Source organism: Hippichthys cyanospilos, unplaced genomic scaffold (genome assembly GCF_059441005.1).
Source record: "Hippichthys cyanospilos isolate Australia breed blue-spotted pipefish unplaced genomic scaffold, RoL_Hcya_1.0 HiC_scaffold_26, whole genome shotgun sequence".
NCBI classification, from domain to species: Eukaryota; Metazoa; Chordata; class Actinopteri; order Syngnathiformes; family Syngnathidae; genus Hippichthys; species Hippichthys cyanospilos.
Window position 1 is genome coordinate 793,124 of NW_028283382.1, and position 15,146 is coordinate 808,269.

Below are 15,146 nucleotides of genomic sequence, written 5' to 3' on the forward strand. Positions count from 1 at the left end.
TCTGCCTTTTCTAACGTCAGCGTAATATCATGAAAAAGAAATAAATTTTCACACCAGCATTATATTACATTTATTGACTGCATTCAAAGATAGTATTATGTACAACAAAACCAAATAATGCAACAATTCCTGTATTTGTAACGAAATAAAATGTCATGAGTCAGTGGATGAAGTTGAGAGCAATGATTTTAAAGATCCATCAGGTGTCAGTGTTGAGCAACAAAAGCAACAGGTCAAGCTAGCTTAAAGCCGCACGTGGCGAGTCTGTGTGCTAGCAGAAGCGTCCACATATACATTGTGATGGAAAACAAACTACGAAATTTCAGTTGACACTTTCTTTGCACATTAACAAAATAAAAATCCCTAACATATTCCAGCACTCTGGAGGGATTTATTGTGACGAGCGGCGACAAAGCAGTGTATATAATTAAATCGAGTTTTACCCCCCCACCCCACCCCACTATTGCGTTGGAGAAAAAAAAAGGGGAAAACGTTGACGATGAAATAATGAAATGTACTGTCTATAATAGAAGAGCATAAAATAAAGACATTTCCAATGGTTCATCGACTGTTTGTAGTTTTACACAAAACGTGTTACACAATGCAAGGTAATTTTTCCTCCACCTGCTAGCCGAGAGGTTTTTTTTTTAATATATGTGGCAGAAGGCAGAATTTTTTTTCACACTGGTTTGCACCGATTTCTAACGGCATTTACAGAACATAAAACAACGTTACGGAAAATAAACCTAACACTATACATTTTGAAGTGTATAACCATGCCTTATATATTAAATATTTTCGAGTTTTTTTGTCACTTTCTTACATTTTGAGTCGGGTCAGTCGGCAAAATGTAATTTGCAGTATTTATATATTCCAAATATATATATAAAAAAAAAAAACATGTCACAGAAGTACATTCACTCGAAAAAACTGAAACACGCATAACAATAATTTTGGGAAGGTGTTACATTCGGTTTGAATTTAAGAGGAAATAATAGCCTACCTCTCTCTGTCGTCGTCAATGTGAGGTGGACTTTTTATTCCAAATAGCATAGACCCATCCCACTATCGCGTTGGAGAAATAATGGCCTACCTCTCTCTGTCGTCGTCAATGTCAAGTGAATTTTTATTCCAAGTAGCCCCACCCCTAAGTGGCAGAAAGCGGAAAAAACATTCGATTTTGGTAATGTACGTCATCTTGAAAAAAAAAGAGGGGTGATTTATTAAAGTTGTAGCGGGCTTCAAATCGGCTGTGCATACCGACTATGTGCCTATTTATTACTACTTAATAAGCATAACATCTAGAGGTACACAGGGGCTTGAGAATGCACACCATTCATAACATCACCCTTAATAATTTAATGAAGCAACCCTCAATTTCCAGAGCATTCAAAACCAATAGTTTCTTTTCTTTTACTTTTTATTTTTGCAGCCATTGATTATTAACTAATAAACGTGACTACATAAGAAATAAAGTATTTGCACTCACCAATACGGGCCCGCACAGTACCTCCATTTATAAATGAAATGGTTAAGACCGAAAGACTTTGACCGAGCAAGAACAGTTTTTGAGCACATAAAAATATATTGATTTTCTGTGTTTGCGACCTCTGCGTTTTCGCTGAGCACGTAAGGACACAACTCAAGCGTGAGCGAAGGATTTGGAGCGAGCAAAATGTTTTTCTGTGCTGGACTGACTGCTTCGGCCAAAATTCTTGTGGTAGACAAGTGTGAGCAGTCTGGGTGTTGTCCAGGTTGTCTCATGAGGTTTGAAGAGGGTAATGTGGACAAAGTGTGATTCCTTTTGATACAGCATTTTGTTGGAATAAAGTTACTGAGAAATACAAGCAGCTTGTCTAAAATGCATCAAGTAAAAGCACAAAAGAAAAACCTCTCTGAAATTGAATATCATTATATTATAATGTTTAATTATAAACATTTAATTCTCTGGATATTATAATGATTATAATATGCAGAGAATTAAATGTATTTTGTGGCATTTAACAATCTGGCCAATTTGCATCAAAGGGGTTTCCACTGTATGACACAATTTTACTGTTAAGCACTCAAGTATGCTGGCAAGTATGCTGGCAGCATAATAGATGCAACACTGAATGGTGTTAAACTGAATGCGAGAAACAAACGCGAAAAGTAATTCCTAAGAAGTTAAGAACAAAATTAGTTGGTAGAGTATGCCTGAACAGTGGAGAGTGTTTTTTTTAATGTCTTATTAAATAAATCAAGATAAGATAGTTGAATAGCTGCACAATAAGAAATGTAAAAAAAAAAAAAAAAAGGGAATAGAAACAAATCTGTTCCAGCAGCAAAGAATTTCCAATTGACTTTTTTTTCTTATTCAAACTTTAGGGCAGGGATCACCAAACTTTTTGAAACCGAGAGCAATTCTTTGGTACTGAGTAATACGAAGGACTACCAGTGGTGGCGGTTGGCAAAGAAATACCGTGCATTCGCCGGAAGAGGGCAATGTTGTATTGAAACGTAACCTAATTTTGTTCTGTTCGATTTCTATATTTTGTATTTCGGTTGAAATGGCTCCATATTATTTCTAAGTCCACTGGAGCAATAGTGTTAATTTATGGATGATTTTCAATCCGTCAGCTAGCAGAGTTTATTAAGGGTCGCGAAAGGGGCTTCCGGGAAAATCATTCACGCTGCTGTCATCAAGTCAGACGCGACGGCACGCGTATATCCGAAGACGTAAAGTGTTCCAGCTTTGTCTATGTTTAGCGGCCCAAAGTGGTATGTATGAGTTTGGTTTATGTTTAAATGCATATTATGTTGTCCGTAGCTGACATCTCTTTTGTATGTGTCAGTTCTACGGTGTGAACTGTTGCAAACAAGTGCAGTCAGTAAAGCATTAGTACGAAGAACCTTGGTGTCTCTCCCTTTTTTTGGACAAAGCCGGCATAACCAGTTTATGTGAAGACCTTGATCATGTGATTGATTTCTCACAAGAATTAAGGATCAGCTGTAGTAAATCAAGTGTAATATGTCATGTATATGTGATTTGCATAATCGTTAGTAAAATTCCTGGAAAATTACAATGGTCTATCACTTGAACTATTATAACTATTATAGCAGACCAGGTCTGCTGGTTATTCATGTGATTTTTGGGGGCGACCCAGTGCCTGCGGCCACTACGTGGATGACCCCTGCTTTAGGTAATTCAATTATGCTGGTAGCATAAACTCTCAAGCAATGTATTATTCAATGACACGGAATTCAAAGTTCAAAGGAAGTTGCATGGTAGAATAGGCTAAAAGACGGTGGAAGAGGTTGAGCAATGTCTTGTTTTCCTGTAGTTTGAACATGTTTCCCATTGGGTGAATAAACATTTAAATATGAACAAATGTTGTTTTAGTCGAGGGGGTATCATACAGTGGAAAGTCCTCATTGTAACTACAATAGTATTTCTTAATGGAGAATTAATGATAAAATAGGAGATGAATAGATGCACAGAGTAGTACAAAAAAAAAAATAATGGGAACAAATCTGGTCCAATCGCATCAAAGGTGTTTCCACTTTAAGGCACTTCCATTTTTTTTACTGTAAAGGGTAACTATACATTTAAATATGAAGAAGTACAGTGTTTTAGTAAAGGCAGTATCAAACAGTGGAAAGTCCTCATTCTAACTGCTGTAAAATTTCTTAATGAAGAATTAATGATAAAACAGATGAATTGATGCACAAAAAAAATAGCATCAAAGGTGTTTCCACTGTCTGACTCATTCATTTTATTACTGTAACGGACTCAAGTATGCTGGCAGCATTAACCGGTAACTGATGAAACACTGAATGATGCTGAACTGAATGTTGGTTACAACAGCTGAAAAGTAGTTACTAAGACAATTCGGAGGAAATTGGTTGATACAATAGGCTTAAAAACAGCAGAGGGTGTGTGCGTGTGTGTGTATGTACACACACACACACACACATTATATATATATATATATATATATATATATATATATATATATATATATATATATATATATATATATATATATATATATATATATTTTTTTTTATAACAGGCTTCTCATTTCATGACTGTACATTCGAATGTCACCTTACACCAAAAACAGAAGTGCTGCATCAGTCCATCACACTGTTTTAGCTGAGTGGTTTTCATACAGTGGAAAGACAGAATTTAATCTCATAATAACTGCTTTAAGATTTCTTAATGAAGACGTAATGATAAAATAGTGGATGAAAAGATGCACAAAGACTTATGTAAAAAAATGGATTAAAGGAATAGAAACAAATCTCTAAGATCAAACAAGCTTGTCAAAAATTTTAAGTGCAAACCATTGAAAAAGGAGACCAACAAATACAAATACAATGGTTTACGAACTCCCTCTTTTACAAACTTTTCATTTTACGAACGTGGACCGCGGCGTTTTTTGTCCCCCTCTTACGCACAAACCTTTCGTTTTACGAACAATCCAACATGCCCCAACATGCCGGTCAATGTGTCCGTACTATTTTTTTCGCTTTGCTGCATCAACAAAATCAACTGTTCTCACATGTCACGGTAACGCTGATATGCTATTGCTCTTACAATGTTACAGTCACTGTGTCAGTCACGGTGTCAGTCACGGAGATGCTGATATGCTATTGGTCGATTAAGGTCACAGTCCTGGTCTCAGTCACGGAGATGCGGATATGCTATTGGCCAGCGTCACGTCAATCAGAGAAATGCCAATGTGCTATTGGCCGAACGCCTTCATCTAGCTTGATGGCACAGCCGGTCGGTGTGTTGTGAAGACTTTGCAAACTTTATCTGTTAGACATGGCTTCTAAAATTGCGAGTGGTGGTAAAGGAAGAAATAAGAGGATGATGACAATAGAAACGAAGCAGGAGATAATAAAAAAATACGGAGGCGCACGCATAGTTAACCTTGCTCGTGAGTATGGCCGAAACCGCTCGGCATTCTTCTAAGGGCAAGACTTTCCTTGCCAGGGGACGGACCTCGGTCAACAACAAAATGGAGAGGCTTCTTCTATTATGGATTAAAGTGAAGGAAATCGCCTGTGATATGTTCTCGTTTGAGAAAAGTTTTCATTTAAGAAAATAAATAAATTCTGCGGGTTGGTCTCTGCTCCCCTCCGCCTCCACCCAGCTCAAGTCACGTCGCCCCAAAGGTAAATGTCATTTTTCCTTTGTATATTTGTTTAATTTAACTGTACAGTAGATTGTTACTATTTTTTAATATGTGTATAAAGTCATGATGTTTTTACCTAAGGTTTTTGCACGCGTTGCACGCATTCACTAATTAACATAGGTTTGGATTTCCCGTCATACGAGCAATTCGAGTTACGAGCATAGCTGCTGAACGGATTAAGTTCGTAACACGGGGGTCCACTGTAGTTGTGTGATGTGAAGCAGTACATTATAGCTTCATGTGTCAAGAGTGAGAGATTGTATTTATGTTATGGAATATTAAGATGTTACATGAAACATTGTCTGTATCAACGGCAGTGGTTAGATTTTGGAGCTGATTTGTTCTCATTCCATAATTTGCTAGGGCTGCGATTGGCTGGCAACCAGTTGAGAGTGTCCCTCACCCACTGCCGAAGACAGCTGGCATAGACACCAGCAAGTGAGCGGTCCGCGTGAGGCTATGCGCCGACAAATAGATGGATGGATATAATTTGCGAGGGTAAAAGTTAACACAGGCAATAACAAATTGAGGTAGATGTGCCTCCCAGAATGCTTGTTTGATCTCAGAGATTTAACGGAATCATGAGTATGGTACATACAAATGTATTTAAACAAATGCATGAGTGAAAAGGTATTTCATAGAGCAACCTTTGCAGAGCACACAGATGATGGCAAAAATGTATCTATGGATACAGATCATGTAGGTTGGATTGGGGGACTAGGACTGTTCTTTTCAATGCAGGGACAACAGCGTAAGAACAGGAAAAGAGATTGCATTCTAAGGATAGGATGGCGTCATGGTCCTTGTAAACTCCTCAGCAAGGTCGCATGATGAAAAGATGAAGGAGGTGGTGAAGACTAAAGCTGTAAAAAGATAACGCTGCATTTAAAACACCACTTAATAGCAATTTGGCTACTCCTATTGGCGATTTACAAATGAATCGGCAGAAGTGGTGCTTGGTTGTCCGTGGTCTTCATGTTGTTGGCACTTGTTTTCTTTTTCTTCTTCATTTTTACTTTTTTTTTTGTCTCTTGGGGAAAAAGGAGAACACACGACAAAACTTCCATGATGCTGACATCATCTTTCATTTTCTACAATACAGTAAATTAGTATATCACACTCATGCCCAATCAAGTATCCAGTGACATGAATACACTCACATATTTGTTACTGTGATTCTGCTATAAACTGCTTGTGCACCCGAACAAAGAGCCTGTTAAAAAAGAAAGGAAATATTTTTACAACATTTAATGGCTTTAGGAAAAAAGATAGGCTTAATGATTAGCAGTTTACCTTGAAGAGAGGAGATGTTCCAGATGACAACAGGTCCTTGAGCAAGCAGTACAATGGCTCATCAAAATCTTCTACTTGGTGGCAAACGTCCAGCTGTTGTTTGGATGAATGAAATGTGGAGCCACAGGAAACAAGTGGACAGCATCAGTCTACAATAACGAAACAAATCCGTTAAGGGGGTGAAAACAAAAGCTGAGAAAGATATCCACATTTTTTTAGCTGTAATTGACATAAATTACGGCAACTCTCTCCTTTCTCCTGAACAAAGGACCTGTTAGAAATACTGTAGATGGGACAAAAATTACTTATGATGAGCTACTTACCTTTTCCTACCAATAGAAAGAAAATGGTCTGTAGAAAGCACAAAACAGACGTGTTTTAATCCAGAGGGGAACTGCCACTGGACAAGCCTGATGATGTGTCATCAAAGCCTTTGACGCGGTGGTGATCTTCCACTCGTTCTTTGGATGAATGCAACATGTGGAGCCACAGGCAACAAGTGGAAAACATCGGTCTCCAAAAAAGAAACAAAATACACTGAGGAGGTGACAACAAAAGCTGATAGAGATATGCACATTTTTAGTTTTAACTGAAATAAATCACAGCAATTTACACCAGAATGAGGACAACTCCTGCTTGATTGCTGGCTCTTTCTCCTGAACAAAGAACCCGTTAGAAGTAGATGGGACAAAAGTTACTGTCGTTACAAAAGAAGATGATGAGCTACTTAGCTTTTCCAACCAATTAAAGAAGGAAAAAACAGACTTGTTTTAATCCAGAGGGAAACTGCCAATGGACAAGCCTGATGATGTGTCATCAAACTCTTGCACACGGTGGTGATCTTTTCTTTGGATGAATGCAATGTGTGGAGCCACAGGCAACATGGGGAACACATAGGCCTGCAAACAAGAAACACATTCAGGGGGTGAGGACAAACTGCAAAAGAGAGGCGAACCTATAGTTTGTTTTAACTCTTTTAGTGCCAAGCGTTATCGGAAAAGGAAACCTCGAGAGAGCCAGTGTATTTTGCATTTTCAATCATCTTTCACGGCCAACAGAATATTGGATACTATGTCTATGTAAATATGTAAATGTAAAAAAAAAATGAAAATATGAATATATCACATGAAAGATTGACTACCATTCCTTTGAATGCATGTTCAGTTGACAATAGTTATGTTTTATATGTAAAAACACTGTTATCTAGTGGTCACATTTTATCACAACAGAGCTTACAGAACTTATTTTAGATAAGCATTAGTAGTCAAGAGTGTATTCTCATTATGAGTGTATTCTCCATAAGAACATACTTATAACTTTATTATTTAGTTATTATTGTGATTACTATTATTAAAGGGTAGAATTCTTGTCCATGGCACTGAAAGCATTAACTGACACAGTTCACGGCAACTTACACTGGAATGAAGAGAAGTCCTTGCTTGTCTGCCACCCTGGTTTTCAAGTCAGTGCTCCACGATGTATATTTATGGGCACCGATCATTTTAATCTGGGGGGAAAAAAAAGGAATTCAGAACCATTGAGTACAAATATATAACATATATAAATAATAAATAAATATATATACAAAAGTAAAACAGACTTGGCTTTGTCTTACAATATATGTGTAAGATAAACTGACTGATTTAATAGTGCAACAGCTTTGCTTTATGTATTCTAATTGCTATTTTTCTGGCTGATTCATTAGTACAACCGCTTTGCTTCATGTATTCTAACTTACTTTTTCAGACACCACAGCGCCTCTTTGTCTCATATGTGTGTGTGTGTTAAAAACAATGTCAAGGTCAAGGCCTGAATCGCAAGTTATCTGCAAGTTCTGCCACGGTGCACAATGCTCATGTTGTGTGACGGTTGAATTGTGAGACCCCCACACCTCAGTAACAGTTTTTTAATAAAAAGACTGCAGTCCGAAAGCTCGGAGAGAGAGAGGGAAGAGAGACTTTGCAACGAGGCTGACATGGTCACGCTCTTTTTCGAGCTCTCCCCACTGCAGTGGTAAAACTTAATCTCTGACTCCTGTGTTGTTATTTACACCTCTCCTCGGGTCATTTGTGGGGTATCAAGCCCACTTCAAACCCAACAATATGTAAATATCCTTTCCATTTATATCTCTACAATGGCATGCCGTTTAAATTCATATGTCATGCGTAATGTCCAGTCATATGCACGTGCAATCAGAAAGTGACATGAAAAACGCACACAAGTGGCTTCTGTTCTAGTATTGACGTCTATTTCCTCTGAACAAATATCCTGATAAAATACACGGGCCAAAAATTATTTTACTGGCTTTACAAAGGAAGACAGGTTGAATGATGAGCGACTTACCTTTTCCTACGAATAAAAGAAGACAGTCTGAAGAGAGCAGAAAACAGACTTGGTTTAATCCAGATCTACAAAATATAATCAAAATAGATGGTAGTGAGGACAACTGCTCCAAAAGATAGGCAGACCTACAATTGGTTTTAACTGACATACAGTAGTTCACAGTAACTTACACTGGAATTGTCACGTTTCTTGTCTTTTTAGTTTGTGTTGATTTGCAGACTGTCTCCTTCCTCCGCATTGGGCGGGGCCATCGGACACTCACACCTGTTGCGCATCTCGTCAGAGGGCTTTATAAGCTGGCCGGCACTTACAAACAAGCCTTTGCCGGGTTATCCCCTCGTCAAGCTCACTTGCCGTCCCGTGAATCCCAGCGCTCTTGACCTCACGTCCCACCTTCTCGAGTCTTCTTGGTTTGTACTTTGTGCGTGTTATGTTTTACGGCTTGTGAACGATTTCTGTTGCTACTTTGTTTGCAGTCATCCCCCGTGGACTCACGTCCTCCTTGCTGCCCTTCTTCCCCGTGGACTTTAGATCCAGACGTTCTCGTCTCGCTTTGTGTTGGTACTTTGTGACTTTGGTTTGCTACTTTGCCTTCGGACTGTTTTTGTGTTTTTCTCACGCCTTGCGTGCTCCTTTTGTTAATAAACTCAGTAACTTCACCTCTCGTGCCTAGTTGGGGTCCATTCCCATTTGGGATCCGCGGGTTATTCGTGACAGGAATGAAGAGAAGTCCTGCTTGGCTGCCACCTTGGTTTACAAGTCAGTGCTCCTTGATGTATGTATTTGGGCACCCATTCTTCTACCCTGTGAGAAAAAGGGGAATACAATAGTGTCGAGTAGAAATTCGCATGCTGCAAAGGCGAGATGGGCTTGGCTCTTTCCAACATTTAAGTATAACCATTTCATTTTCTACAATGGTAGCACATTAAGATTATGTACACACATATCTATGCTCTCTATTATGAGATGAATCTACCATCTCTTCAGAACAACTAACCTGTTTAAAGTAGAGGAGAGTAAAATGACAACACTTACAGTTGACAAAAAAATATTTTATAGAGACTTACTTGGTCTGTTTTCTGCTGTCATTTCACGCTGACGATTATTACATTGTCAAAATTGTGAACAAAAATAATTCCACTAGACCCTCCCTCCCCAAAGATTTTTATACTTTCTCTGTACATTGTCTCTCCTCCTCACCTTCCACTCACCTTACACACACGTTAAACCGTCTTCGCAGCAGATTTCATCCTATCAAATGTCAACATATAATCCCACCACTCCCTCCCATCGACTTGACCCCTCCATTCCTCCATTTTTTTTTTTTTTACTTTTTCCTGAATTTTGACTCTCACCTCCTCACCTCCCACTTACCTTATCGCACACACACTACATCATCTTCACCCCTGATTTAATCCCATCACATCTCAACATTTGGGCTCCTTCACACAACAGGGACAACTCGTAATTTGCGACTTGGATAGGACTCACCTTTCAGTGTGTAAAACACAGAAGACAGGGTTGTGATAGCTATATTATGTTCGCAGTACACCTGAATGAACAGCACACTGAGGTCGGGAGACAAAAATGAGGTCAAGCAGTGTGTTCTTGTCAGTGGTACCTGTATTTATGAGCTGTGTGTAACCCTTAGAGACTAACAGTTCCATTATGGGCTTGTATGAGTCTGAGAGTGCATCTTCATTGAAATCTCCACATACCAAGATCTGATGATGATCCATCACTTCCAGAGCGTACAACAACCTTTCCAACTTTGGCAAAAAAGAGCGCAGACTCTGTCCCGGAGGCCGGTACACAGCTGCAATGAACATATTGATGGGAGCTTCAAGTTTGACCACAACAAATTCAATATCAGTGACACCCTGGATGTAGATTGTTTTGTGTGCCGGAATGTGTTCTTTCACCCAAATACCTACACCGCTGCCACATTTCGTTGCCAACTTGTTCTTTGCCCCTTGGACAGGGGCGGCTTGTCTCGCCATTGTGCCAGTCCTTTGGTCTTTCTTGTAGTTGTCGGCATCGATGGTCACAATTTCCTCATGAAGCAGATTCAGCATATGAGAGTTATGCTCATTTACCTGTTTGTTTGTGGCAAAAACATGAAGAACTTCCTTCGGGCAGCGGTGTAAGTCATAGCCAGCAAAGCTCTGTCCACTTCCGACAGCTCATGGGACTTCTTTTTGACGCGAAGTCGGTTCAGTAGTTTGGCGAACGGAACGTCATCCTTCTGCCTCATGATTTCGGTCAGCGTGATCATTTCAAAGTTGTCGCGCCAGTTGTCCAGTCTGGTGGGATCGTAAACACCTAAAGGTTTGGACTGTCTCACAGGAGGTAGCTGATAGAAATCCCCGACAGCGATAACGGACATGCCACCAAATGGTAAATTGATTCCTTTGATTTGCTTCAACCGGGCGTCGACATATGCAAAGAGGTCTTTCGACACCATGGAAGTCTCGTCGATGATGAGAATTTCAGCGAGCGATAGCTCCGCTCTCACTTCGTCCAGTTTGTTGCCCAGGCCATGATACGGGGGTTTGAGGCTTCTTGGCAGTTTCAGTAGGCAGTGTAAAAAGTCATACCTGAAATGTTGAAGGCCGCGGTGCCAGTGAAGGCTGCAAGAATGACCGTTTGTTTGGAAATGTCCGCTTCCTCAGCCAGTCTGCGCAGTATTTTTGTAGCCTCTGCGTGAATACATTTGATTAAATGTGACTTCCCCATTCCGGCGCCACCATTGATGTAATAGAAGAACTGCCGTGGTTTTAAGCCACACACACGTCGTATGCACCAATCTCTGACCAGGTAGAAGGCACACGCTTGCGTTCGGTTAAGGGTCCGATATATGTCGCGCAAAACAGCCGGATCGATGCGGCGGCTTCCGTCGCGATGGACATTTCCGTTACCTCGGACCTGACATTGTAGTCTGGTACGTTTTCCTCCGCGTCACCAGGATCATCCCTCGCATTAATTTCCTCGATGCACTCGAGTCTTTGCAGTTCGCTTTCAGGCGCTAGCTGACACCACTCGTTGAAGACTATTCCGCTTTCATCCACCTCTCGGATGGCGTTGTCAACATCTCTGCGTCACCGGGATCATCCCTCGCATTGATTTCCTCGATGCACTCGAGTCTTTGCAGTTCTCTTTCGGGCGCTAGCTGACACCACTCGTTGAAGACTATTCCGCTTTCCTCCACCTCTCGGATGGCGTTGTCAACATCTTTGCTGTGCTTCTCATCGTTCTTTCTCTTCCGGTCGACAATTTGCACAACGGCCTCTGGATGCTCAGCAGCCGGCAACTGTACAAAGGCATGGTCTTGAAACAACTTGTATGTAGGACTGCATGAACCTTTCAACACCTCTGCAGCGCTCATGTGCAAAACTCAAAAACCTCTTACCTCTTTGGTTCTGGACTTCAACTGGCAGTCGGCACGATGAGGCAGATAGAGCTTGAGAATGGATTTTTTTCCTGTGAAAATTTACAGTATTTGATGACGGCGTGTTTACCTGTTCTTTTTTGGACATACCCCATGTCGTTCAGCAGGGGGAAAACATTTCCGCCTTTAGCTTGCTTGCCGTACACGATTCCGCAGGTTGAGGCAAAATCAGCCAAGCACTTCGCTTCAAATTCCTCTGTTTGAGGTCTGCCCTTATACTTTTCCGGCAAGCCGGTCATCCACACTTCAACGGACTCCTGCGTTTGGCCCTCAAGGTAAGAGAGGGGATAACTCATTTTCAGCGCATTGTCACTGGTTTGTACAAAAACCACACTGCAGGACGCTTGCTTCATATGGAGGCCACATTCGCGTGCGACGCACTCTTGTGCACTCACCTCTTTTTTCTTTGAGTACACTTGCATGATTTGTTTCATTTCATCGCTCTCGTTGACATTTTCGCTGCGGGAGTTCACAATCACCGATTTCAGGTACTGGCTCAGGCCGTGTTCAGCTTTGCTGATGTAGCTGCAGATGTAGGTAATGCAGGAATAAGCGTTCAGAATGTACCGAATGTCCATATTTGCATCCCAAGCAAGAAGCAGGTGTCGATTGTAGTTGTTCACCCAGCAGTCTTTGGGCTCTCGCTTGAGCACGACAGAGGTCTTTGCGGCAATTGAGTACAAACCTTCCATGTACTCATCACTGGTGAGCTCGCACTTAGCCAGTAGCTGCGGCAAAGTCAGAGAGGCCGTTTCCAGTTCGTTCAGCAACTTTTGCAAATCAACAAGCTTGGGGTTTGGCGCCGACCACTTCTACTTCTCTGGATTTTCTCCATCACACTCTTCACGTCTCATGATCATGGTTCTCTCGCACGGCTGCTTGAGGAAACCAAAACGGCACTGCGCGCCGGGTGCTTTGATGCACGTCTTTGAATGAGACTTATTTTGCATCTGAACCTCTGTGACTTTTTGATGCAGTTTGGGTTCCTTTTCCAGGTTGGGCAGCTCAGCGGAAATGTAGCGCGACACAAAATCGCAGATTTCTTGATCTGAGGCCTCCTCAAAGATGGGGGCGCCTTCAACCCAAATGATGCAATGGATGTGCAGACTTCCTCTGTGCTGAGACTCCAATCTGTAAAAGTAGTCGACCACTTTTCCAATGGGTTGCGCCGGAGAACAGAGCTTCCACACGTTTGTCAAACATGCGCATCGTTGTCATCGTATTGCTGCGGAGAATTTCACACTTTGTGGCCCAGTCGTGGTGAGCGAAAATCACCCGTTCACCTTTTTGCGCTTTGATGGCGGTGATGACTTCTTCCCAACGCATTTCAACAGTGGAGAATGTGCAGAAGAACGTGGGTGTGCCTAGCTGCCGAATCATGGCAAAAAGGTCCTTGAGACATTTCTCCCAAAAGGCCGGGGCGCCCCTTAACGGGACCATGAAGCGGACGGCGTCTTTGCTGTGTATCAGTTTTTCAACTTCCCGTTTGTCCTGCAACATAGCATTGTTTATTTGCCGACTGTCTCTGGTAAAAGGTTTACCTTTACGTAGCTGTATTCTTATGCTTGATGTGGCCTGGTGGATTTCAGTCACAAACTGAGCAAAGAACAAGTAGTTAGTGTCTCTGGCAAAACGTTCATCCACACAAGACAGTCGCACTAAATCATCTGTTGGTGTTAGTTATATACAGTTTCATATGTACTGTAATTGTATGCTTTTATTTGATGTTAACCAAGTGATGCATCCTCAAAACACATATGAAGATTTTTTGCACAAAATCATCTGTTGGTGTTAGCTATATACAGTTTCATATGTACTGTAACTGTATGGTTTTATTTGATGTTAAGCAAGTGATGCATTCTTGAACGGACATCACCATCTAATGCAAAGGTGAGCTGTACCTATCAGTTCAAAAATGGTGTGCCATCAGGAACTACAGACATCCAGGTACTTTAGCGAGAGCATTTGCAATTGCACAAATCACATCGCCGTCAACATTAAATACAAATTTTAGCTTCTAAGCAGACCTTAACGTTTATGCAATACACATCTTTTAACCTTTTTGGTATGAATAAAACATGTTCATTTTCACATTAGTTTATTTAAGGTTTTCTCCAATAGTTTCAAAAAATATATTTTACTAATTTATAAAATTAACAATAATGAAATTCAGGTTATCCATACCAATGCCAAAAAGTCCACTTACCAAAAATCTAACAATTAGCCAACAGAGAAATAATTAAATGTACTTTTTATTTACTGTCTTTTATTTAGCTGTTAATGTATACACTGTAACATGTTTCGCATACCCCTACTAATGCCAAAAACAGCATGCTGATGGATGTGTGCTTATGTGTGTGTGCTTATGTGTGTGTGTGTGTGTGTGGGGGGATGATGTACAAGACTTCAAGAGCAAAAAACGAGACACTGACTGGAACCTACTTATATCTAATATATCTAATATTTGTCGCAAAGTCAAGCGTTCAACTGCTAAAAAGGAGATGCCTAACTGTTATATGTACTCCGGGATTACATGACGCATTTAAAAAAAAATTTAAAAAAAAAAACGATTTTGATAGTGGCATGTATGCAAAAAAGTGCTATGAAGAGTATTTTTAAAATATGCATATATTTTTGAGAAACACACCGGAATTACATTTAAAAAAATTATAATCTAATAGCTACTCAACCCCATTATCCCAAAAAGCCTTATTAGAATGATTTGACCAACGTTCTTTTGTCTTCTTCATATATGGCTATTACATTTGAAGTCCGGTGACAAACAAGACAGTTAAGATGAGCCTGACAGATATGTGCTGTTCTCCGTTTCTACTCACAGTTGTCAGAAATACTTCAGACATTGAGTTCAAGGCAGC

General features: G+C 40.5%; 1 protein-coding gene across 29 annotated transcripts; it reads right to left on the bottom strand.

The window, feature by feature from the left end:
• Window positions 1-6,346: 6,346 nt before the first annotated feature.
• Window positions 6,347-13,943, bottom strand: LOC148405184 (uncharacterized). Of its 29 annotated transcripts, none has more exons than XM_088407204.1 (12): window positions 12,666-13,930; window positions 12,361-12,539; window positions 12,232-12,302; window positions 11,741-12,132; window positions 11,420-11,521; window positions 10,541-11,125; window positions 10,197-10,390; window positions 8,993-9,626; window positions 8,823-8,887; window positions 7,895-7,986; window positions 6,480-7,378; window positions 6,347-6,399 (listed from the first exon to the last, which is right to left on the bottom strand). In XM_088407204.1, the coding sequence occupies exons 1-4, from the start codon at window positions 12,960-12,962 to the stop codon at window positions 12,119-12,121; spliced, it is 561 nt and encodes a 186-aa protein (XP_088263330.1). In that variant the 5' UTR covers window positions 12,963-13,930; the 3' UTR covers window positions 6,347-6,399; window positions 6,480-7,378; window positions 7,895-7,986; window positions 8,823-8,887; window positions 8,993-9,626; window positions 10,197-10,390; window positions 10,541-11,125; window positions 11,420-11,521; window positions 11,741-12,118. The 29 variants fall into 29 exon arrangements, with proteins under 29 accessions (XP_088263330.1, XP_088263331.1, XP_088263337.1 ...); XM_088407205.1 differs by having other exon boundaries at window positions 10,541-11,144; XM_088407211.1 differs by having other exon boundaries at window positions 6,480-6,993; window positions 7,093-7,135; window positions 7,245-7,378; window positions 10,541-12,132.
• Between the last annotated feature and the right edge of the window lie 1,203 nt (window positions 13,944-15,146).

Bases quoted from the DNA above. Each gene is read 5' to 3' on its own strand.
- LOC148405184 (XM_088407204.1), bottom strand. From the start codon at position 12,962: ATGGAAGGTTTGTACTCAATTGCCGCAAAGACCTCTGTCGTGCTCAAG. The intron at 12,540-12,665 runs GTGAGTGCACAA...TCTTACCTTGAG, and splicing joins TGTACTCAAAGAAAAAAGAG to GGCCAAACGCAGGAGTCCGT. The intron at 12,303-12,360 runs GTATGTCCAAAA...AAATTTTCACAG, and splicing joins CCCCTGCTGAACGACATGGG to GAAAAAAATCCATTCTCAAG.